Source organism: Desmodus rotundus, chromosome 3, assembly GCF_022682495.2.
Source record: "Desmodus rotundus isolate HL8 chromosome 3, HLdesRot8A.1, whole genome shotgun sequence".
NCBI lineage: Eukaryota > Metazoa > Chordata > Mammalia > Chiroptera > Phyllostomidae > Desmodus > Desmodus rotundus.
Window position 1 is genome coordinate 110,020,635 of NC_071389.1, and position 27,234 is coordinate 110,047,868.

A 27,234-nucleotide genomic window follows, 5' to 3' on the forward strand; every position below is an offset into this window, starting at 1 on the left:
CTTTCCCTTTCTACCCACAACTAAAAACCAACTTTCCCAGGCCGAGCTGAAACACTCAAGATGTCTCACCGGAGCAGAGCAGAGCAGACCAGCACAATGCAGTGCAGACCATCGAGGGGTACAGCAGGGCTGTCTAGCCGGAGATGGGTCTGGCCCCAGGGCTGCCTCACAGCTGTGCTGTATCACAACTGGCCTGTTTTGCACTGAAGAAAGTTTCCTTCTTCACTGCACCCCAAACTGGGGGTTCCTGTTGGTATTGAATTGGCAATGATAATGAGGTGACCCCATGTGGGCCCCCAGAACTTTTTAGAAGGGGGCTAACCATGCCAGAAAAACTAACCATGTGATTAGAGGGTTGGGGTTTGAGCCAGTTTATCAGACTGATCTCCTGACTCCGAGGAGGGGAGAGCTAGAGACTGATTTCAATCATGTGGCGAATGATCCAATTAATAATGCCTGTGTAATGAAACCTCAATAAAAACTATGGACACCAAAGCTTAGGTAACATATCCTGAGGACATGGAAGTTTCCACAGGAGACTCTCCAAGACCTGGCTCTAGGTGTCTCAGCATTTAGCTGGTTCTGATTTGTATCTTCTATGATAAAGGACCTGTATCCTTTGTGATAAAACTGTAATCATAAGTATAGTACTTTCCTGAGTTCTCTGAATTACTCTAGCTTATTATTGAGATGAATAAAAATACTGAAAAAGAATAAAAATATTGAGGGGATAGTGGAAACCCTGGTATTTTTGTAACCAGTTGGTCAGAAGGGTGGAGCTTGCAGCTGGTGTCTGGAGTGAAGGCACTCTTGCAGAGAGCTGTGCCTGAACCTGTGAAGTCTGGCCTAACTCTGGGTAGTCAGTATTAGAACTGCATTGCAGACATCACTATGTGAACTCTGAAATGACAGAACCTAAAGGAAAACTATTAACAGTCACAAAAGTATATTAGAACAAATGAAAGCCAGAGGTATAGCAACTTGAATCTGATTCTCCTTCCAGTAGAACAGGCTCCTTCTGTGAGCTTAGGCAAGTCAGATACCATTTGAGCTTGCTTTCTTCTTCCACAAAATAGAAGTCAATTCTATAAACCAAGGGTTGGCAAACTTTTTGTACAGAGAGTCAGCTAGTAAATATTTTAGGCCTTGGGCCACATATAGCCGATCTCTCTCTCTCTCTGTTTCTCTCTCTCATTGTTTGTTGTTTTGTTTAACGAATATGTCTTAAAATGTAGAAATCACTCTCAGTCACAGGCCGGATCTGGCCCATAGGCCATAGTTTGCTGACCCCCTATATAAACTAAGTTCTTTCACAGTTAACAACCTGATTATATCCTAACTCCCACCTCAAGGAAATATGAGGGACCCCCCAAAAAGGAATTTATTTATTAAAAAATTGTGTATTCTTACATGTTTAAACTTCAGTCACCTTCAAAGTACTCTCCTTTTGATGCAATACAACTATCAAGACTTTTTTTCCCCACTGCTCAAAACAGTTTTTGAACTCGTCAATTTTGATGCCTTTTAGTGCTTCTGCCATTTTTTGTTTCACCTCTTCCACATCAGCAAAATGTTTCCCTTTGAGGACTTTTTTCAATCATGGGGAAAGAAAAACTCGCTTGGGGGGTGATTTGGTAAATAGGGAGGGTGGGGCATGGGGGTCATACCATTTTTGGTCAAAAACTGCTTAACACTCACCATGGTGTGGATAGGTACACTCGTAAATCACCCATCATGAATTGGACAAATGTGTTGAGTCTTCAAAAAATTCACTGAAGCTGAACGCAGCCTCTCACAACAATACCAGCTGGTACACTGATACAGATGGGTTCCTAGAACACTCACCTAGTGGGTGAAGCCTGTACAACAAGGGGCCCACCCTCTTGCAGTGAAGAAACTTTCCTTCTTCACTGCACCCCAAACTGAGGGTTCCTGTTGACATTGAATTGATGCCAACAACCACCAGTTAACAATAACAAGGTGACTCACTGTGGGTCCCTAAACCTTTTTAGAGTGGGGCTGTACACACAACAAAAATGCTGTACAAATGTAAAATGTGATCATTCTGGCCTTGGTAGATATATGTTGGGGGCCTTTTCTGGAACCCACTTTGCACAAACCACCTCTCACCAAATATAATGTCTATAATCCATTCTACCCAAGAATTCAGAAGGAATAAACACAAAAGGAAAATGACATTGATGGATCAGGATTTCTTATTACTGAAAAAATCTTACTGGTTTCTCTTTTTAGGCATAGACAAAACAGGAAGGGAAGTAAAAGGCCATGAACTATTTATGATCTAAAATATTGTAGGTAGCTGCATTCATCCCAACAGTTATTGAGCTCCTCCTAGATACAAGGCATTTTGCTAGTTAGTGGCAAGGGAAAGGTACACAGTGAAAGGCATAAGTCTACATTTTAGGAGAGGCAGCAGAAACCAGAGAGCTAAAAAATATGGGAAGTCAGAGGACAAAAATGACTGCCAATCTCACACAGTACCAAAAATCAGGGCAGTCTCATCAAGGAAGCAGTTGAAGTAGGTTTATAAGAATGAGTATGATGCCGGCCAAGACAGAGGCATAGGTAGAAACCCTTCATTTCCTCTCACAACCAAAAGGAGGATAACCACCAATCTAAAATCAATAAACAACCAGAAGTGCCAGAAAATCAAACTGCATGGAACTCTGACAACCAAGGAATTAGAGAAACAGTCAAACAGAACAACCAGACCGGTAAGGCAGCGTATGGAGACAAACCAAGGCAAGGCAGCAGACCATGCAGGCAGGGCTGGTTGATAGGAGGCAGCAGGCTGTGCGGGAGGGGCTGACTTAGGGGTTTCCCCTTAAGGGGTGACACTCAGAGCTGGCTGTGGATTATGTTGCCCCAGTGGGAGAAACTCCCAGTCTCACATGAGTTTGTTGAAAGGTGGGCTAGAGATGAGCAGGGAAGCTGCATTGTTCCCTCTCTGGCCCCTCCCCCACAAGCAGCACCACAGCACAGTAAAGAGGGTTGCCCTGCTCTGGTGATTACCTAAGGACCCGCCCCCTACAACTTAACAGGTGCCCCAAACAAAGAAATATGGCCCAAATGAAAGAACAGAGCAAAACCTCAGAGAGAGAGCTAAGCAATGAGGAGACAGCCAACCTATCTGATGGCGAATTTAAAGCCCTGGTAATCAAAATGCTCACAGAACTGACTGAGCTTGGTTGAAAAATGAAAGATACCCCAAATGAAATACAGCAAAATATTCAGGGAACCAACAGTGACAGGAAGGAAACCAGGGCTCAAGTCAAGGATTCGGAACAAAAGGAAGAAATAAACATCCAACCAGAACAGAATGAAGAAACAAGGACTCAGAAAAGTGAAGAGAGACTTTTGAACCTCTGGGACAACTGGAAATATTCCAATATCTGAATCATAGAGGTGCCAGAAGGAGATGAACAACTGCAAGAAATTGAAAACTTATTTGAACAAATAATGAAGGAGAACTTCCCCAATCTGGCAAAGGAAATAGACTTCCAGGAAATCCAGGAAGCCCAGAGAGTCCCAAAGAAGTTGAACCCAAAAAGGAACACACCAAGGCACATCATCATTAAGTTACCCAAGATTAAAGACAAAGAGAGAATCTTAAAAGCAACAAGAGGAAAGGAAAGAGTTACCTACAAAGGACTTCCCATAAGGCTATCAGCTGATTTCTCAAAAGAAACCTTGCAGGCAAGAAGGGACTGGCATTCCAAGTCATGAAAGGCAAGGACCTACATCCAAGAATACTCTATCCATCAAAGCTATCATTTAGAATGAAAGGGCAGATAAAGTGCTTCCCAGATAAGGTCAAGTTAAAGGAGTTCATCATCACCAAGCCCTTATCATACGAAATGTTAAAGGGACTTATCTAAGAAAAGGAAGACCAAAAATATGAACAGTAAAATGACAACAAACTCAATACTATCAACAAATGAACCTAAAAAAATAAAAGAAAGGAAAACAATGAAAACAAAAACTAAGGAAACCAGAACAGGAACAGAATCAGAGAAATGGACATCACATGGAGGGTTTTCAGTAGGGAGGGGGAAGGGAAGAATGGGAGGAAAAGGTACAGGGAAGAAGAAGCATAATTGGTGGGCATTAAATAGATGGGGAGAGGTCAAAAATGGTATAGGAAACAGAATAGTCAAAGAACTTATATGTACAACCCATGGACATGAACTAAGGGTGGGGGACAAATGCTGGAGGGTTGGGGGGTGCAGGGGGGAGGGGGGATAAGGGGATAAAAATTGGACAATTGTAATACATAATCAATAAAATATGCTTAAAAAAAAACAATGAGTATGACTTGGTTGTGAGGAGAAAGAGCAGAGTGTTCCAGGAATATGGCTGAGCAGCGACACGTGCGGTAGCACTTTATTTAGAACCTCGTTGGCTCCAGCATGGTGGGTGAAAGCCGAGCCAGAGGAATTCGAAGCCTTGTGTCCAATAAGTACAGCAATACAGATGGGGCTTCTGTTCCTCGAAACTCATCTTATACTTTAGATATGTTAAAATTCATCCTTTTAAGGAAATATATTTAACATATAAAACCAAAATCAAGAAAAAAAAAGGAAAGCACCAGTTCAAACACTCAATTCAAAGGACTTTTCTATATGGACTGGATCTGCTGAGACCTAGATACAATCCCAATGACTTCCTGTTGCAACTCCCTCTGCTGCGAGCATGGATATTCTTCATCTCTCAGAGGCCTCAAATTGGGCATGCCAACTTTAAAATCCCATTGCCGACTCAAACTGCATGAATGCAGTCTTTGAACAGTTAATCCTAGGAGAGGTGCACTTTTCTCTGAAGATGTCGTTTGCCTGTTCCAAGTATTTTAGGTTCATTTTTAGGTTCATTTGAAGACCCACAACACCCCGGCCAAAGGCATATAGATTCACTGCATCTGATCTCACAGCCAGCTCACCTCTCCCGTGTCAATCAAGTTAGCAGTCAATCTCCCTTGCTCTTGAATATGACCACCCATAGTGGTCTCGCCATCCTCAAAGACAGCAACTTGATCCCCTCTCCAGAGACATGGTACTTGCCTTTCCTTTTACTAGGATTTTGTCCCCCTAGTCTTTGCTTTGCTATCTCCTTACTATCACTGAGGCCTTGGGCTAAATTTCACTTCCACACAGAAGCACTCCTTGACCACCACATCTACAGTATTCCCCTTGTTAGTTATTCCCTGATACCATGCTTTTTCTTTCATCCCATTTACCACTCCATGAAATTTGTTTGTCCATTTCCTGTTTTCCAACATTAGATATAAGTGGGTGTCTGTTGATCTCAATCACCTTGTCATCCCCAGTGCATAGGACATAGAAGGCATTTAATGTGTCCAACAAATGAATCAAGTGAACATGACCACACATTTCACAGGTCTTAAATGGGCAGAGAAAAATGTAACTCCTTCAATTTAATCTACAATAAATCTGACCTAACTACAGAATTGGGGGAAAAACTGGAAATGTCCAGTTCTGTTTGGCGCTCAGTCTTTCCTATGGAAGTGGAGGATTCAAGTGCACGGAAATCAAATGTCATAGACAAGAGAAAGACACACTCATTGCTTCAACCATCAGTCCAGTTTCACATGCAAATCAGCCTGCTATTTTTTTAATCCCCACTAGTCACATGACCCTAACACTCTTTACTTACATCAGTAATCTTAATGTAACCTTCAAAATTATGTGCAGATTTAAACAAGTCAACATGGAGACCAACTCATTCGCCTCCATTCCCAACTCCACAGACACAAAATATACTTTTCCAGTGTGATGGCTTTTCCTGACTTTCTTGTTGATGTGACATTTTGTGTATCACATTTCTTCTCAGAGAAGTGAGAAAGTTTCAAATGTAAAAAAATCTTTAAAGGGGAAAAGCAATGCCAAAGAACTACAGATGGAGCCATTTGAATCCCCAGCACCCTCCACCAGTTCATTGCTACCACAGCAATTCCTTTTCTTTGTCATGTCACTAAGAACTCATAAATAATTATAAAGTGTGACTCTTTTTTGCTGAGCCTCAACTAAGCACTGTACGTGTATTGACCCATAATCCTTATAACAATCATATGACACGTGTGCTCATCTTGGAGATCATAAAACTGGGGCAAAGAGTAATTAAACAACTAGCTCAATATTTCTACAAGTTAAATTTTTTGTTCGTTACTATGTGAGTCATTTATATGACCTACATTATAAATAATTTGGGGGAGGGGTTTCAAGGCAAAAAATTTCCTAAGATAAACAATTACATATTTGTTGATTAACTGAATCTTTTATCTTTATTTGGTTTGTGTGTTTGTTTGTTTTCTCACTAGATGAAAGTGTACTCTCAGAGTCTACACATTAAAAACAAAGAGAGCCCCACTGAAGCCAGGCTCCCAGGCCGCATCCTCTGGACTCCCGACGGCATCTGTGTCCAGTCTCACCTCAGGACAGCCTCCTCCAGGTCCAGCTTGCACTTCCACACACACAGAAAGAGCAGTTTCTAGTTTTCTTTGAACAATGACAATGTTGAACAACTGTTATATAGTGGGTTGGCAGACATACACAATGGTAAAGCAAGTATGATACATATAACATTTGCAAAGAGCCAAGGAACAAAGGATGGTGCACCAGAAACAAAAGGTCACGGTACAGCAGTGCCCCAAGGGATATGTTCCAAGACCCTCAAGCAAATGACTGAAACTGAAGATAGTACCAAACCCTATTCATAATATTATGTTTTTTCCTGTACACACACACCTATGATGAAGTGTGTGTTGAGAAATTTTCACTTAAAGGAAGCACTTTACAGTTTCTCTTTGACATATCCAAAGTGTCAACACCACTTTTCTTGTGCTTTGGGCAATTATTAAGTAAAATAAGGGTTATGTGAACACAAGCGCTGCAATACCATGATAATCAAGGCTGCTACTAAGTGACATACACAGGACTGTACACAGCATGGAGATGCTGGACAAAGGGATGACTCACGTCCAGGTAGGACAGAGCATACCTAGAGGCCAGGAAGCTGAGCAGATGACTGGAAACGCCACCCTGACCACCGCGTATAATTCTGGTATGGCTGGGAATGCCTTCACCCTATGACAACCTATCTTAGGGTGTTCATGCCTATGTATTGTAGTTCAGGCTTAGGGTGTTCATGCCTATGTATTATAGTTCAGAGTAGGCACTGAAATAGTGTCTACTCATCTACTGAATAAAAAACAGACACCTGGTCATTTATTCCTGATTAGATTTTATCATTCTCTGCTGAGACAATGTAATTCAAAATCTAGTGGGGAAAGCCTGGTTTACTTTAAATACTCCAATGTAGAAATCCAATGATGTGGAAAATATTTTTAACTTTAGTTTTATGAAGTATAAATTATTTATATAAATTCCTCATTTTGCATTTTTCATAGGACATGCCATCTTTAAGCTTTATCATTGTCATTATATATAGAAAGAGAATAAAATATGTTTATGAATATAAAAAATAATATATTTAAAGGTACAATTCAAATGAGTGATGATAATGACGAAGAAGAAAAAGTAACTTCATTCTTCACTGCACAGAGAACAGACAAACTCATAAAAGCCAACAGCACCTACTGTGCATCCCATTTTCCTCCATTCGCAAAGACTACCTCCTCCATAGATACTTTCTCTGCCAGCACTTTCTCCTCTATTGGTGTTAATTCTCTCCTCCTCTTAATCATGGAGACTAACTGAGTTTCTTTCAAAAAGGCCTTCTGTGAGGTCCTTGAAGTCAGAGACTATTCATTTCCCTACAGTCTCTGGCACTTAACATGTTCTCAGATTGAACAAATGCATTGTCATCTTTACAAGGTGTCGGGTAAAAAACTCATTGCCCTGAATTAGGAATAGTTCAGCATTGTCCCTCACAATGACTTTCCAAATATTTGACTGGAATTTCAATCCCATATCCCACCTGTCAGGAAACCCCATCAGTTCTACACCCCGAACCCCAAATAGATCCGGAATCTGACCACCTGTCTCCCTCACATGTCACTACCCTAGGTCATCCCATCATCATTCCTCACATGGATATTGCAGGAACTTGCTAACTCCTCCTCCTCCTCCTTTTACCCCTCAAGAGCCTACTTTCCACATGGAGCCAGACTCATATTTTTAAATGTAAAACCAGATCAGATCAATCACATCTTTGAAACTGCTCAACTTTCCATTATACTTCACGTAGAGAGCAAACTCCCCACCATGGGCTACAAAGCTCTATTCCAGACACACTGGCTTTTTCTTCTACCACTTATAAATGTCTAGTTCATTCCTACCTCATGTCCTTAGCTCTTACTGTTACTATTCCTCATGCTCAGGATAACCTCAGCTGGAACTCTCTTATGCTACAACTTCACAGCTCTGGTTCCTTGTTGTTTGGGTCACTGCTGAAATGTCACAGCTTCAAAAAAGCTCTTCTTTAACTAGACTACCTACAGTAGTTCTTCCCTTTGGTCATTCTCTACCTGCTTTATTTTCTTTTTTTAAAAGATTTTATTTATTTATTTTCAGAGATAGGGGAAGGAAGGGAGAAAGAGAGGACGAGAAACATCAATGTGTGATTGCCTCTCACGCACCACACTGGGGAACTGGCCCGCAACCCAGGCATGTGACCTGACTGGGAATCGAACCGGCAACCCTTTGGTCAACAGGTCAGAACTCAATCCACTGAGCCATATCAGCCAGGGCATCTTCACTTGCTTTATTTTCTATAGAGCAGTAATAACTCTTGTCAATACCATTTGCTCCTGTGTTATCTGTCTACCGCACCTGAATGTAAGCTGCATGAGCTGAGTTTTCCTTGTTCTCTGTTCTCCCTCTAGTGCCTAGCACATGTTCAGTACTTGACTTTGAATTATTCAGTGAATTAAATCTTGGCAAATAATCTAGTCAACTTTGTTGCTAAGGTTTATTAATCACCTGGTATATATCAAACAGACATATTATCTCTTCTTCTCATTATAAACATAAATAGACATTTTGTCTTCTTGTTTGTAGAGCTATATTTTTCTCATTTCCTCGAACACCTGATGTTTTACCCATAAATTAAAGCTTAATCTGTGAGATTTGGCTTCTTTATCTGAGAAATAAAGAAATTACCTACTTTGCCTAATAACAATTTTATAATGGAAAAATGAGACCCTGGGTTTGAAAAAAGTAACTAAACTGCAAAGCTCTATAATAAAATAATGTAAAATTGCAGGACAAAGACATTAGTTAATGACTGTGCTAATAATTAAACTTCCATTTCCTAAGACCCACCACTTGCCAGGTGCTTTCCACACAAAATCACGTTTAATTGACAACCACCTGTGAAGAGTATCGCCCCCTTTCACAGATTAGAAAATTGAGACTCTGTGAGGTTAAATAACTTGCCCTAAGTCACCTAGTTTACAAGTGATCTATCCAAGGTTCAGACTTGGGTCTGTCTGGTTCCCCTGATCATGCTTTGAATTTAGAAACTAATACTATTTTATAAAGACATTTAATAATAATAGTAAAATGTGGCATAGGAACCTACCTATGTAACAAGATAGGCATGACTAAACAAAATAATTTTTTTATCCTTACCTGAGGACATGCTTATTGACTTTTAGAGAAGGGGGTGGGGAGAGAAACATCAAAAGTTTGCCTCCCGCTGGCTGAGAATGGAACCCACAACCCTCTGGTTTATGGGACAACGCTCCAACCAATCGATCCACACCAGCCAGAGCAAAACAAAAAAATTTTTTAATGTAGACACAGTGACCTGGTCAGAGGGTTTTTGAATCACACAAGAAGGCCAGGGGAGTTCTTCTGATGCTCTGAAAAGTAACTGTGATACACACCTGCATTGCCGGAATAGACAGAAGACCATGGGGAAAATAAAACAAATAACCTGTGTCCAGAATGTGGCCAAAATCCAAGAAAAAAGAACAGTAGAAAGTTCTAGCAACATGAAACAAAACGCTGAATAAGAAGACAGACAAAGTAGGAAAGGGTTTGAAAAGGCAGCCACATCAAAACAAAGCTGCACATGTTTCAAATTACCTAGCCACCTAGGTCAAACAACTTACAATAAGAAGAAATTTTAAAACTATAATATCTGAAAATAATTGTGTTAGAACAATGCATGTTAGCATCTTAGTTGGCCTCAGTAACTGTGACAATGAAAACAACTTTTTGATTTGAATTTTACTATTACCTTCTAAGGATAACTTTCAATCAGAGTTTTGAAAAAATTATACTAAGCTAAAGTTTGAAAGTCAAAAGCCAATGCTCTTAACAACTTAATCTGTTTTATAGGAAGATAAAAATTACTAAAGCCAATCCTCCAAAATGTACAAAATATACAACAACTCATCGTCAACGAGTTAGCTGATGGTTAACAGAGCCTTGCGCTAGGGCTGCTGCATTGGCCTAATTCAGCACTCTCGCGTCCCCATTGTTATGAGTGCGCACGTCTGACACGCAGCTGATGCCTTAGGCTAAAAACTGAGACAACAAATACAAAGCTCCTGAACTCTGTGGAACCCTCACACACCTGATGTTGACATTGTTAGTTCAACGATCTCATCACAGCTACTATACCAGATGTGACAATGAAGTCGAGTCTAATCCAAAGTCCTAACCCTGCACCCAACTTCATGAAACGTAAGAACAAATCTCTTAAATCGTCCTGACGCCAAGCACTAATATACTTTCCTGAGATATATTAGATACAGCTATCAAAGATACTATAATTTTAAAGATTTTTATTAAAGATTCTATTAATTCATGTGGCTGTAACTGTCAAATGAAAAAGTTACAGTATCAAAGAGCACTTGTTAAATATCTAAACAGCAGCTACTGTAACACCTCAAAGCTTACGCAACCCTCTGTGAGCCAAGAGTTGTTTCCCCCAAGAGTGTCTCTGTATTCACTCACATCACACTCCAGCCAGGAAGGATTCTAACTTAGCCTCAGTGTTGCTTCAGGTCACAAGGGCGATCCCCCTGTCCACCATTCCCTTCTAACCATATCACCCCTCTAATTTATTAGCCCAAGTGAAATCCCATGTTTTCCTTGCACACACACACAAATTATTAGCATATTGCATTAGTGAACCCAAAGAACTCTTCTTTTCCTACTCTCTAGTCACAGCTAATGTTGTAAAGCATTTACTGTGTTTAAAGAGCCCTCAAGTTTTTATCACTGAGAGAAGCTGCACGGCAGGGACGCTGTCAATCACCCAAACAGGGCGACACATCCAGACAGGAGGCCTGGTAAGCACAGCAATGAATAGCCAAGCCCATTACAGCTACCTAGGGTGCAATAAAATGGATATTTGTGAACTATCAACACTGCACTTATACAGCAATTTGTGTGCATGTTTAAATTTTTAAGAGGAAGAACAATGCCGATTGGAGAACAACCAGAAATCAACACTATGCTGTTCAATACAGTAGCCAATAGCCACACGTGAGTACTGAGTACTTACGATGTGGCTAGTCAGACGGATAATGCTGTGAGTGTAAAACATATACTAGATTTTGAAGATTAGGAATTTAAAAAGTACAAATTGTGCTAATATATTTTATATTTATCACATGTTGAAATAACACTTGGGGTATACTGAGTTAAACAAAATATACTATTAAAGTAAAAATATGCTGACATATTACTATTTGACAGCACCGGTTTAATAGTTATAACTTCATTATTAATGATGACCTTACCCCTCATCTGCTTCTGACCTGTTGACATCCCCCACAGCCCTGTCACCCTTCACTACACCTATAGCTTGCATCTAAACAAGAAAAGGGATTTCAATACCAGTTTAAGGAAAATTAAACAGGGAAGATAGATCTGTGCCCAAAATCACGGCACCCTAAAACTGTTCCGGCGCTTCACCTGGCCACAGCTTCACCCTCCGGCAACTCTCCATCCAGCTGTAATTTAGAAATTCAAAAGATCTGCAAAGAAATCCAAGTTAGTATGTGAAAGTTTTTCCCTAAAAGCAAAAGTTTTCTTATAAGAGAACTTTAATCTTGCCTTAGAGTTAAGCACATAATTTAGCCTATCCTTGTTTCTAATACGATTAACAAACTAGATCCATCCCTATCTCAGATTAGACACAAACAGAGGGAAAAAATTGCTACAGTCAGTGACACTAGTCACAGTCAGAAGTGACAGATCACAGCAAGGAAGGGCATGCACAGGTTTACCAAGCACAGCAACCCCTGAGGTCATATGTCAGAGAGAACACCCAGCCCTCAAACCCCAGCTACACAGAGCCCTACATAAGCACACAATAATCACTTATGTTCACATTACCATTTTGAGTCATTAAAAGTTTGTATAGCACTTTCCAAGGGGTCCCAATGCTTTGCCCAAAGTTATCTTTTAAAAGATTTTATTTGTTTATTTTTAGAGAGGGGAAAGGAGGGAGAAAGAGAGGGAGAGAAACATCAATGTGAGGCTGCCTTTCATGCACCCCCTACTGGGGACATAGCCCAAACCCAGGCAGGTGCCCCAACTGGAATTTGAACCGGCGACCTTTTGGACTACAGGCCAGCACTCAATCCACTGAGACACACCAGCCAAGGCTGCCCAAAGTTATTTTTAATTCAAAAGTTTCCTATGATGTTTTGGTAAGTTATCGTTTAACTTACCAAAACTGCATTTTTTAAGCATCAACTTTAAATATGAATTTAGTATCTATTGGTCAAGCTAAAGAAGATATTTGCTGTTTTATATATTTGGGATCTTCCTGGAAATATAAAATGTCTAAAACAATACACAATAGTGTATCTTAAAGACATCTGTGCCTATAAATGCTCTTGTAGCTGGTGAATTGCTATTACACACTGAATACGTCTTAAATAGGTCTCAATCTTTAACAGTACCTTATTCAAGCACTCGGTATTGATATTTGATTTACACAAAAATATCACAGCCATAAAAACCAGTCATAAGTTTATAAAGAAACAGAAGCACCTAAATAGAATTGAATTGTTTTAATAAGCAAAAAACCAAGATGATACTTCATAGCACCTAAAGAACAAAGTATAACATCATCTTACTGTACTTTCAGCCCTTGACGGTGGGCAGATGCCAGACAGGTACCTGGCATGTGCAGCAGTCACCTGCTTTTCCACTCCCTGGGTCACAGCGGTCTCTTGTGTGACTAACATTTGAGCCAGCTTGTAAACTTCCACTCTCTAAGTTCTCCAGCTAAAACCCATCGACTTCCTTATATTTACGAAGATATATTTGCTTTCAGAATGGGATATCTCTTCCCTTTAAACTACATTAGAATTTTGAAAATGGAGCCCAGCACTACCTGTGTTTCTGGCGAGGGGTGACTTTCCACTACTGTAATAACAACCCAAGTTAGGTGATATCTAAGCAACAGGCTCCTCAAACCTTACCATGGTAAGCTAGAAAGTCTAAGTTAGTTTAGAAGGCAAAAATCACACAACAATAACCAAGGACACATAAATTGAAACAAGATTACCTCACCTTGCAAATCAACAGTTTAAAATACACTAATTGGGATTTCTGTTGCAGACCATGAGGGGGTATAACGAGGTCCAAGCTAGCATGCTTCCACTATAACAACCAGAAATCTTGACAAAATAGTCAACAATTTTTTATATCAAACAACAGACAGTGTAGGAAAGTAACCCTGCAGAGAATAAAAATAAATAAGATGAGCCCTATGATCATATCATCTTTCTACAGGAAAACAATTTCTGGGCAAAACTGCATAGAGGAGGGAACCGACCCACCAGCCTCCCCTCCAGGAAAAACCCTGTCAGTCTCACCAGATTCAGGAGACAGATATCTCAGTGTGAGGAGGCCAAAATGCTGAGAATTGACAGCCAGAGACCTGAGGAGGGAGGAGCTATGCAAACCATAAACTCTAAAAATTTTCAAAGAGCCCACCCTACACCTTTGGCTAAATTCCAGTCATTACATACAATGGCAAAACTCCTCAAGGCTAGGTAAAGAATGATTACCAAGGAAGAGTAAGAGCAACAATTTCCAGATTCACACAAAGGCAAGAAATTGTTAGAGTTCCCATGACCCAAAGAGACCACGTTAACTACTACTACATTAGGAACCATGCCTACACTGTGGGACTAAAATAGACCTATACAAAAGCCTACTCTAGACCCAACAAATAATAGCTTAAAAATCAGCTTCAGTAGTATCAAACTAAACTACAAGTAAATAAGCCAAAACAAAGATTAAAGATAAAGAGAGAATCTTAAAAGCAGCAAGAGAAAAGGAGACAGTTACCTACAAAGGAGTTCCCATAAGGCTATCAGCTGGTTTCTCAAAAGAAGCCTTACAGGCAAGAAGGGACTGGAAAGAAGTATTTGAAGTCATGAAAGGCAAGGACCTACATCCAAGATTACTCTGTCCAGCAAAACTATCATTTAGAATGGAAGGGCAGATAAAGTGCTTCCCAGACAAGGTAAAGCTAAAGGAGTTCATCATCACCAAGCCCTTATTATGTGAAATGTTAAAGGGTCTTATCTAAGAAAAAGAAGATCAAAAATACAAACAGTAAAATAACAACAATCACAACTATCAACAACCGAACCTAAAAAACAAAAACAAAAATGAACCAAGTAAACAACTAGAACATGAAAAGATTCGCAGAAATAGAGATCACATGGAGGGTTATCAGCAGGGAGGGAGAGGGGGAGAATGGGGGGAAAGATACAGGAAATAAGAAGCATAAGCTGTAAGTACAAAATACACAGGGGGTGGTTAAGAATAATATAGAAAATGTAGAAGCCAAAGAACTTACATGTACGACCCATGGTCATGAACTAAGGAGAGAGATGCTGGTGGGAGGGGGGAGTAGGGCAGAGGGGGATAAAGGTGAGAAAAAAAATGGGACAACTGTAATAGCATAATCAATAAAATATACTTAAAAAAGAAATGGGAGACATAAAAAGAAGCAAATAGAATTTCTAGAGATGAAAACTAGAACACCTAAAATGAAAAGGATGCTGAGTGGTATTAGGCCCTGCAAAGGAAAAAAAATCTTGAATTTGAAGACATCTGAATAAAAATTATCCAAACCGAAGCATGGAGAAAACAATAAAAACAAGGCATCAGTCTGATGTATAAACTATTTGAGTCCCAGGAGCAAAAAAAGGGGGAGTGAAAAGGGCAAGGATAGAAATATTTCCAGATTTCATGAAAACTATAAACTCAAAGGTCCAGAAGCTCAATGAACACCAAGCAAAATAAAAAAGAAAAATACATCAAGACACATCACATTCAAATGGAAAAACCAGCAATAAAGAAAAATATCTAACCAGTAGCCAGAGAACAAATATTACAAATTGAGGAACAAAGAGAAGTATCTCAGACTTCTTATCAGAAATTTTGCAAGTCTGAAGAAAATTGAAGAATAAAAGAGCTTTAAAAAAAACTTTTAATTTAGAATTCTATACCAAGCAATAATACCTCCCCAAAACAACAATGAAATAAAGATTTTTCAGGAAAAAATGATGGAATTTGTGAATTATAAAAAAAAATTAAAAGAAGTTCTTTAGGCTGAAGGAAAAGAATATCAAATAGAAACTTAGATCACACATCAAAAACTAGGAATGCCTAAAATTAAAAGTATGTAGGTAAATGAAATATTGCCTTTATACATTCTGGACTTTTTTAATGAGATGTAATTGACAAATAACATTGTATTAGTTTTAGATGTAGGACATAGTGATTTGATATGTATGTATATTGGAAAATGATTACCACAATAAATTTAGATAACATCCAATACCACAAAGTTACAATTCTTTTCCTCGTGATAAGAACTTTTAAAGTCTACACACTTAGCAACATTTAAATATACAATACACTGTCATTAACTATATCATTACAGTTACGTATTAACTGTACATAGTCACCATACTGTACATTGTATCTTCAGGATTTTTTTATCTTATAACTGGAAGTTTGTACCTTCTGAACCCTTTCCCCCATTCTTCCCTCCTCCGACCCATCTCCTCTGGCAACCAGGAATAAGCTCTCGGTATCTGTGAGCTTAGTTTATTTTCCTCCTTTGGATAAATACCCAGAATTGGAATTGCTGGATAATATAGTAGTTCTATGTTTACATTCCCATCAAAAGTGCATGAGGGTTCCCTTATCCATTCCCTGGCCAACACTTGTTATTTCTTGTCTTTCTGATAAAAACAATTCTAACAAGTATGAGGTGATATCTCATGGTGGTTTTGATTTGCATTTCCCTGATGATTAGTGACGTTGAGCCTCTTTTCTTTCTTTTTTTTAAACACATGGATCTGTTTATTGATGCAAAGTGAGATAAAATTCAAGTGGCCTGACAACTTCAAGTATGATTTCAAGAATAGTCGATAAATACATGACAAGATTCTCATTCTTATTAGACATCATGAATGCAAACTAAAGCTCTAGCGTGACGCTGTTACATACTCAACACAATGGTTAAAATGGAAAAAGACAAAAATATATTGAGGATTAGTCAGGACGCAGAACAATGAGAACATTCACGCACTGCTGCTGGGAGTACAAACTGGCACGATCACTTTGAAAAATTGTTCATATTTACCAAATGCTACCATGTATCTGTATCATGCATACCCAAGACATACCAATTATAGTATTAAATACATGCCCAAGATAAATGTAGATATGTGTGTGACAAAAGACATGTAGAAGAATATTCATAACCACACTATTAAAACAGTCTCAAATCGGAAGCTATCCAGCTCTCCACTAACAGTAAAATGAACCATGAAATTATGATATATTCACACTGTTTTAAACAAAAATCTATTGATTTAGAATGAATCAAGTTTAACTATGAACAATAATATGATGAGTCTCACAGACATAAGGTCAAATGAAAGAAGCTAGACACAAACAAATGCACACTGTATGGATCCACTTCAAGCACCTCTTGGTCCTCTTTCTGTCTCTTTTTCAAAAAATGTGTATTCAGACAAGTGATAAAATAGTCGTGGTATATATACACAATAGAATATTACTCAGCCATAGAAAAGAATGAAATCTTACCATTTGCAACAGCCTGGATAGACCTAGAGGGTATTATGTTAAGTGAAGTAAGTTAGAGAAAGACAAATGCCATATGATTTCATCTATATGTGGAGTCTAAAGAGCAAAATAAGTGAAAAACCAAAATAGAATCAGACTTATAGATACAGAGATCAGACTGATGGTTGCCAGAGGGAAGGGAGTTTGGGGGCTGGACAGAAAAAGTGAAGGGATTAAGTACAAATTGGCAGTCACAAAATGGTCACGGGGATGTAAAGTGCAGCATAGGGACTACAGTCAATAATTTTGCAATAACTATGTATGGTGTCAGGCGGGTACTTAAAATATTGGGGACTGCTTTGTAAAGTACATGACTGTCTAACCACTATGCCGTATACCTGAAACTAATATTGATTGTAATCTATAATTAAAAATAAAACACTTTAAAAATGTCTATTCAGATACTTTGCCCACTTTTAAATCAGTCTGTTTGGGGTTTTTTTGCTATTGGGTTTTTTAAATTGTTTATATATTTTGAATATTAGTCCCTTAACAGATTTACGATTTGCAAATATTTTCTTCCATTCAGTAGGTTACTATTTCATTTTGTTAATGGTTTCTGTTACTGTACAGAAGCATTTTAGTTTGCTGTAGTTCTGTTTGTTTATTTTTGCTTTTGTTGCCTTTACTTTTAGTGTCAAATCCAAAATATTGACAAGATCAATGTCTAGGAGCTTACCTCCCTGTTTTCTTCTAGGAGTTTTATAGTTTCAAGTCTTATGATCAAGATATTAATGCATTTTGAGTTGATTGTTGTGTATGGTGTAAGATAGTGGTACAATTTCGTTCTTTCACATGAAGCTGTCCAGTTTCCCCAACACCATTTATTGAAGTGACTATCCTTTCCCATTGTATATTCTTGGCTACTTTGTTGCAAATTAGTTGGCCATATATGTGTGGGTTTATTTCTGGGTTCTTTATTATGTTCCCCTGACCTATGTGTCTGTTTTTATGCCATTACTCTACTGGTTTGATTATTATAACTTTATTATATAGTTAAAATCAGGTACTGTGATGCCTCCAGCTGTGTTGTTCTTTCTCAAGATTACTTCGTCTATTCACCCTGACTGGTGTGGCTCAGTGGATTGAGCACCAGCCTGAGAACCAAAGGGTTGCCAGTTCGATTCCCAGTCAGGGCGCATGCCCAGATTGCAGGCCAGGTCAGGTCCCCAGTAGGGGGCGCACAAGAGGCAACCACACATTGATGTTTCTCTCCCTCTCTTTCTTCCTCCCCCTCTGTCTAAATTAAATAAATAAAATCGTTTTTTTAAAAAAAAGATTACTTTGGCTATTCAAGAGTCTCTTGTGGTTTAAAAATTTTTAATTGTCTAACAGATAAGTAAATATAATACAGTTGACCCTTGAAAAATGCAAGAGTTAGAGGTGCCAGCCTCCTGCATAGTCAAAAATCCACATATAACTTCTAACCCCTGTAAAACTTTACTAATAGCACTGTGATCAGAAGCCTCACCAGTAACATAAACAGTCAATTAATACATATTTTGTATGTTTAATGTGTTGCATACCGCATTCTTACAATAAAGTAAGCTAAAGAAAAGAAAATATTAAGAAAATCATAAGAAAAATACATTTATAGTATTTATTTTTAAAAATCTATGTATAAGTGGACCCACACAGTTCAAACCCATGTTGTTCAAGGGTCAAATATAGTACAGTGTGGGACTTACACTTAGAAGTAAAATAGTGCAGAAGACAGAAGTGGAAAGAATGAAAGTATACTGTAATAAGGTTTTTATGTTGGACATAAAATACTATATTGTTATTTAATTGTAGAAAGTGACAAAAGAAAGGATATATATGGAAAATACTGGAACAACCACTAAATACATAAAACAAAGAGCTGTAGTTAATAAGCCCAGAGTAAAGATAAAAATAGAACTAAAATATAGCATTAATAGTAAAAAAATAAAAAGACAATAAAAGAGAAAAGTAAGGAACAAAGAAGGGATTAAACACGTAGAAAACAAGTAGCAAGATGATAGATTTACACACAACCATATTGATAAGTATATTAATTTTAAAAGCAATTTCCAACCATAACCTGTCCATGAGAAATCCATCTGAAATAGAAAATAGAGATTAAATGGGAAATGGAAAAGGATACCATGTACACCATCAAAAGAAAGCTGCAATGTAACAACCTCAGACAAAATAGATTTGAAAACAAGAATATCACCAGGATAAAAAGGCACATTTCATAACGATAAAGGGGTCAATTCACCAAGAGTACTTAATCCTAAATATTTACATGTCTAATAACAGATATAAAAAGCAAGACTAACAGTTTTGCCAGTAGTAATAGACAGAACTACAATTATAACTGGAGACTTCAATGTTTCTTTCCCAGTAGTTGATACAACAACAAGGAAGGAAATCAACAGTGACACAGAAGATACGACAACTATAAGGCAACTTGACACAACTGACAGTTATAGAGCACCCCGCCCCGAAACTGAAGGGTGCACATGGGCCATTCAACACGACAAAGCACAGGCCACATTGTACAAGAATTCTCAACACATTTGAAAAGATTCAAGTTATATAAAATATGTTTTCTGACTGTAATTAGAAATTAAAATATCCATATATTTGAAAATTAAACAACACACTTCTAAACTGTGGGGTTAAAAAAGGAAATCAGAAAATATTCTGAATATTTGAATATTTGTATAAAGTAATGTTCTAGTTTGGGGCTGAGGTACAGGGTAGCAGTCTGAGGAGTAGATAAATAAGAAATATTTAAAACAAAATACTGCACCCCATTTTTCTTGGAGTTATGTACGTGAAAGGTGAGTGATACACACACTAAGAAGGAGAAATATGGGCTGTAGGAAGGGCATTGGCACAGCAGCAAGGGGCTTCCCTGCAAGGCCACATTTTAAGGAAGAACTCCAACAGCAGAAATTTGGGGACAACTTTAATAGAACAGAAATCCAGTGCGCAGTAGCCTCCAATTTTACCAGCCGTCAGTTGCATACTGTGTCGTGATGTGCTACGACGTGCGAGACCACAACTGCGACTTCCTTCGGTTGGGCCACACATTAGGAAACCCACATAATAAAAGGTAATGCTAGAAAGCTCACAAAGGGAAGCTGAGGGGCCAATGGGGGGATTTATACCCAACAATTAGTTAAGGAGAGTGAGGTTCTAAGTCCAAGTTCAATAATCTACTCACTCTCAAATCATTATTTCCTTACTGTGTCCAATAGATCAGTCTTTCTAAACATTGAGCAAGAAAAAAAGTTGAATTTAAAAAACCGTGTGTGCCTGACTGCTGTCAGAATGCTGTCAACAGGGAGCTCCTGTGTCCCTATCTTACCCTTTAATAAAAGAAACATGTTTGAATTTTGCAGTGGTTTAAACTTAAAACTTTTCCCTTTCAGATGAGAATGTCTAATTTGAGTTTATTTTATGGTGCTAACTGCATTAATGGCTTTAAAAATCACCCAAGATAGGCAAAGTTTTCTTAAACAGGACTCAAAAAATAATAGCTTTTAAATTAAATTTGATCAATTTGACCTCATGAAAATTAAGAACTTCCATTCATTAAAAGTATTAGGAAAAGGACTAGGCAAGTCACAGACTAGAAAAAGGTATCTGTAATACATGTATCTGACCAAAGACACACTCAGAAGAATTAATATAAAACAATCACAAAATATAAAAACAAAATGAGGAAAAAATTAAACAGGTATTTCATAGGATACCCAAATCACCAATAAGCACATGAGAAGATGCTCAACTCATTCAAGCAGCAATTTTCTTTTTTTTAATTTTTTGATTTAACCATTATTGTATTTTTTCCATTACCATTGAGTCTCCTTATACTCCCCCTGCCCCGCAATCACCACACTTGTCCATGTCCATGAGTCCTTCTTTCTTTCTGCTCAGTCCCTCCACCCCTTAACCCCCCTCCACTAGCTGTCATCCTGCTCTCCATCTGTGGGTCTGTCCTCATTTTCTCAAGCAGCGATTTTCAACTGGTGTGCCGCAAGAATTGTTTAAGACACTCAACACCTGACTATTTAGTCGAGGCACTGACCTATTTTTCCCTTAGATTCTCAAATTAAAAAATGAAGACAGCCAACAAAAAACAGCTGTCCCATGTGAATGAATCAAAATTATACCTATTTTTGTCAGATCAACAAAAAATATATCTTTTGGTGTGCCACAGGACTTTAGTAATTAGTTTACGTGTGCCACAAGATGAAAAAGGTTGAAAATCGCTGCATTAGAGGAATGCGACTTCAAACCACTACTTCAAAAAAGAGGGGGACACTCCTCATGTTCACCAGAATGTGAGACAGTTGTTGGGGAAAATGTAAATTATTTCAACCACTTTTTAAAAAACCATTTGGCAGATGTAAAAGTTAAGAAATATATATATATATCTAATCTAAGATTGAGTTAATTCTACTCCTACATACTTTTGTCCAAGATAAGAGTTATGTCCTCAAGGTATATGTACAAGAATTTTATTTGTAATAGCAAAACAAAAAAAATAGAAACCACCAGACTTCCATCAGCAACGGAACGGATAAACAAACGGGGGTCTCTCATACAGTGGACCAGTGACGTGGCTACATCTCACAGCCTCGGTGGCTGAGAGACAGACAAAACAGTACATCCTGTAAAACTCCGTTTGTATGACGTTCAAAGGCAAATGCATCCGTGGGAAATGGAAGCCAGAACCATGAGGGCACCTGGCAGGGTGGGGACTGTCTGGGGAAAGTTACGAGGGATTTTCTAGGGTGATGAAAATAATCCATGTTTTTATTTGGCTCTTGGTCACAGGCATATAGATATATAAAAATTCATTGAACTATCTACTGTAGGTTTGTATGCTTTACTTTATAAGTTAATTCTCAAAAATAAAAGATATTTAAGAAATGTATTTGTCATTTAAGTGACTTTATTTTACTTACAATATTCTATCATTTAACAGATAATTGCTGATCGGCTAGTATGTGCCAGGCACCCTTCTAGACACTAGAGCCACAGCAATGAACAAATAAGTAATGCATATTTCATAAGGAGAAAGGTGAAATAGCAAAAAACTTTAAAAGGAAATGAGAATAGGAAATTGAGTGGAAGGACCGAATTACAACCTCAGCATTAACTCCATAAGCTACTGTTTAAATGGAATCATGATGTATAGGCACATACAATAAATTCTATTATTTTTTAAATTGTGGTAAAACACATAAAGTATTTCTTAACCTTAAATGTGTACAGTTCAGTAGTGTTAAGTACACTCACATTGTTGTGCAGCCAAGCTCCAGAGTGCTCTTTTCATCCTGCAAAACTGAAATTCCGTCCCCATGAAACAATAATCCCCTAATCCCTTCTCCCAGTCTCTAGCAGCCACCATTCTATTTGTCTCTATGAATTTGCCCTGAGTACCTCATACAACTGGAACCACACAGCAATTTCCTTTTGAATCTGGCTTATTTCACTCAGCACAATGTCCTCAAGGTTCATCCATGTTGTAGCACATGTCAGAATTTCCTTCCTTTTTGAGGCTCAATAATATTCCATTTGTGTATATATCACACTTATTTATCCATCGATGGACACCTTGGTTGCTTTCACCTTTTGGCTATTGTGAACGTGTATACAAATTCTTCTGGGCATATGCCCATAAGAGGACTTGCTGGATCATACGATAACTGTATATAGAATTCGTGGAGGAAGCATCAGATTGTTTTCCACAGCAGCAGCACCATTTTACAATCCCACCAACAGTGCAAAGGGTTCCAATTTCTGCACATCCTTGCCAACACTTACTTTCTGTTTTTTTAAATGTTATTTTATATAGCCATCTTAACACGTATAAGGTAGTTTTGATTTTTTAATTGCATTTGCATGTGTTCATTGTAAAGTATGAGTCACTCACATTACAGCTGACGCTTGAACAACACGGGTCTGAATTGCACAGATCAACTCACACAGGGGTTTGATCAGCAGCTGGGAATCTGCAGATTCAGAAGTCAACTGGCATTATCAGCAGATTTTCAACTGTGCAGGGGTCAGTCACCCTAAGTCCCCTGTTGTTCAGGGGTCAACTGTACTTGCAACAGTCGCCATCTCTCCTCCCAAATTACCTTTACCTGAAATTAACTTACTGTCCCTTCTTTCTTTTGTAAGAAAGAGTTTCTATTGTTTGCGAAGTCCTTGGGGTGGAAAAGATCCAATAAAGCTCATGCTTGCCCTTCAAAGTATCTCAAGAAAATGGCAGTACTTCTGCTTAGGAGACTTTTAATGCTACATTATTCTATCTGAGGTTAAGGTTAATCATGATCTTTACAGCTTAAAACTCTAAATCTCCATAGGTTTCATTTGTTACACATAGCTGTACAAGAGAAATAATCTATCTCACAATTAAAAGGATGAAATTAAACCATGAAAAAAAAACCTAGTCTAATTGTTGGGAAAAAATTATATATACAAAGCAGGACATTTTAGTGTTGGGTATTTGTTCACTAAGGCCATTTTCCTGGTCACCCAATAATACTTATATAAAGTATGTCTGCAAGAGTCAGAATCTGAATCGAGGATGAAAAAACTTAAGTCCTAAGTTGTGGTGAGGTTGAAGAAAATGCATGAGTAGATAGCCTTCGAGAAGACTAGACAAGTTAAGGAGAACTCCTAGAATACGCCACAGGACAGGTGGCACTGACTTCCTCGTCATGTGGCTTTGGTGTCAGTCACTGCTGATTCTGTGCTCAAATCCCCATTCCAATTGTGAGGTAGCGACAAAAACATTCAGTCACCAAAAGCAATCCATCTGTACAAACAGTGCTTCAGCTTCTTCCCCAACTACAGTTTTCAGCAGTTGCAACTTTTACCAAATAAAAAAGTTGCCAAAAATGCAGAATTCATGTTCTTTGGGTTTTTATTCTTTCACAGCTATTGTTCTAAGTTGCAAGAGCAAATTAAACACCTAACAGAATCCAGCATGCTAGTTAAACTAAAATAAATAGTCAGAAAACAAATTTGGGGGAAGAAGAGTATTTCTAAAATAATGTGAATAGCATGATTCCCAATAAGGAGCTTATTGTTTTGAGCTCCTAGTTTTCATTTTGATGCCCACTGAGGTAAACAACCTATTCTAAAGCCACAAGTCATTATTAGATCATTTTCACATGTAACTTCTGGGTTTCTTGATAAATACAATCTAATTCACTTTAGGGTTTCATCTAAATATTTTTATTGCAAAAAGCTATTTCAAGGCTCTCGACATTTAAAACATATCACTCTAACATTTAGGCTGTTTTGCTTCATTTTAGGCTATAAAACCTATCATTACTACCTAGAAGGCACAGAATTGAAGAATTGCTAGCTACAGGCTAACAATTTGCTCAAAAAGTTGCTTTTCTTCTGACCCTCCCCCATCACCCACGCCCTGTGGATGGTGCCTGTTACCTATGGAGCAGCATCTCCTCCAACCGGGGGTCAAAGGCATGGCGCTCAGTCCCTCACACGCATGCATGCAGACAAAAGCAGCAGTATTGGTTCATAGGTGTCGAGGTATTAAGACAGCTCAAGTCTGATCCCCGTGATAATCTGGAAGAATTATATTACACCCTGAAACAGTCCTGCTCTAATTCACCTGGCATAAAACATAGTTTCTAAGTATGAGAAATTTATGAAGGATGGTAGAGAGTTATATAGGATGAGGGGGGAGCCATTTTTAATGAAAACAAACAACGACAACAAAAACAACCCCACATCAATCAAATTGGCAAAGGAAAAGAGGGAGGGGGGAATAATACTCAGCAGTACACCCTGCTATATACTACAGTAGAATTTCTAAATGAATGAGAAGCCTCCTTGGCTCACCTTCTTTCCCAGTGCCATCTGGGGATGCATCTCAGGGCCTTTGAGCAAGTTGGAGGGAGGACCATGACCAAGACCCAGGCTGCCTGGCACCACACTGGAGCTCTACCCATGCAGAATTCAGTGGCACCAGGCAGGCACCACCATCACGCCATTTAAGAAGGGGCAAGTGGATGACACCTGCACACTACAGAACTTCTCGCTTAAAATGGCTCTTGGATTTTAAATCTCAAAGTCCACAGATTGCAAAGTTCTCTCAGCAAGGTGACTTTTGATTGACATTTATATATATGTGAAAGTCCCAAAATTCAGTATATTTAACAAAACCATGTGTGGGAAACATCTCTAATAAAAACCCAAAAACAAGTTGGGGAAAAGGTTAGAATAATGTGACGTTTTAAAAGCCTGTCAAATTGCAAGGGATATGCAGAGGCAATGGTGAACATTAGCCTTGAATGTGATGGCAACAAAAGAAAGACTCTTTCTAATATAAACCAGCCCGACAGGTTCTATAGCCCCACACATAGACAAGCATGGAGATGAACAGGAGGGTGAGCAAAGCTCCACTTTGTAAGTTTCCATCCTGAAGCACCTTGTGCTCGCCTTGTTAGGGAGATCCGCAGCAGCACCCAGGCCCGTCTAACAGTGCCCAAGCCAAACTGTGGGCCAGAATTGCCCCTGCCCCATCCTGGCACACAGGAGACACCCGAAAGGCCTGCCAACTGACAACTGCCAAGCAACATGTCATTGTTTTCTTCGGGGAGGTCGTGGGAGTTGTGATACTGTATTGCAGCACCTTTTGGGGGTTCCTAAGGGAGAAATTCGATTCTTGACTCAGTATCAGAAATAGCTCGGTGCTGCCAGAGCAGATTTTTTCTCCTCTGATGAACACTAACTCTGATGATGGATCATGCTTTCTTTGTGCTTTGGTTGCTTAACGTCTCTGAGACAAGTGTATTTCCCTTGACCTCTGATTATGTCTTACTTTTCCTAACTCTTATTTTCTCTTATCCTCTTTTTTTCTCACTTATTTTCAATTGTGGCATACCATTCCTTATTAATATGTGGATAAATAATTCTTCCACAAAAAGACTATAGTGAAACTAAACAATTAACAGGAATAAAAACCCAGCACACACAAGGCTACATTTGCTAACACACTTGGTTCAAAGCTGGGAGAAACTGCATTTTCTGATTCATTCCTCACTGTCTTGGATTACTTGTAGAAAGTGCATGTCCTATAGAAGTCATCCGTAAAAGTTGGTAGCACACTAAATCCAAAAAAGTTGATAACACACTAAAAGTTCTTTTGAAAATTAGTGAAGGTTTTTAGAAGTGGACTTCTTTCTTAAATATTAACTGGGCTTTTCTAGGTTATAAATCTTATACCCAGAACTTCCCTCATTTTTCATCCTCCCTCAAGGTTTAATTGTCTCACAGAGAAAAATCCATGAGGAATCACAGGATGCTTCAGTCATTGGTTGAAAATTTCAAAACAAAATTGTGACTCTGAAAAGTAACAAATATAGCAAATCAATGAGAACAAAGAATTAAAATTCACCATATTTTCTTAAGAGGCTATACACCAAAATGTTAATAGTAATTCTCTTCCTTGGGCTTTAAGAATATGGATGATTTGTCCTGTTCATGTTCTCCTGTTTTCTAAAATGAACACATTTTATTATTAGAAAAAAATTAAAACATGAAGGCTTCTTTTCTTTACTATTATATCTTATTTTTAAGTGCCTTCTTAATATTGTATCAACAAATTAAGGCTGCTTATCTTATCATCACCATGTAGTATTCTGATGCTAAACTAGATGTTCCCCACAGGCGAAGAATCTTTTCAGGAATTAAGAAGATTCTAGCATGTCCACTTGTTTATAACTGGTCTCACTTTCTCTCCAAAGGAGAGTTCACACTCCTGCAACTTCTACCCCTACCTGCTCTTTGGAACTCGGATAAAGCAGGACCTCCCTTTAAAAGACACCTGGCTTTAAAAGACACCTGGCTGTCTAATCCTACTTAATGGTGAGGTTTCCACTATCAGGAATCTTTCAGAAATGCTAAATGCAAAAGTTTCATTTTAAAACAGTCCGATTGATTTTATTTACACTGATTTCCTGAAAGTACCACAGCTTCAAAAGCTTTGACTACTGATTTTATAGGGCTTTGATCTGTTGAAAAACCATCAGATTCCTTAGCATAAAAGTATATCTCTGAGAGG

The 27,234-nt window shown here is 38.4% G+C and overlaps 1 protein-coding gene across 4 annotated transcripts in view; it reads right to left on the reverse strand.

Moving 5' to 3' along the window:
- ATP8A2 (ATPase phospholipid transporting 8A2) overlaps window positions 1–27,234 on the reverse strand; it is a 590,644-nt gene that overhangs the window by 524,738 nt on the left and 38,672 nt on the right. Inside the window, exon 1 of one of the 4 annotated variants that reach the window (XM_053920802.1) lies at window positions 24,594–24,651. The exons of the other annotated variants lie outside the window; for them this stretch is intronic. Coding sequence (XP_053776777.1) covers window positions 24,594–24,633 — 40 coding nt within the window. The 5' untranslated portion in view covers window positions 24,634–24,651. Of the gene's footprint in view, window positions 1–24,593; window positions 24,652–27,234 lie in introns of those variants that run through there. 4 annotated transcript variants of the gene reach the window in all.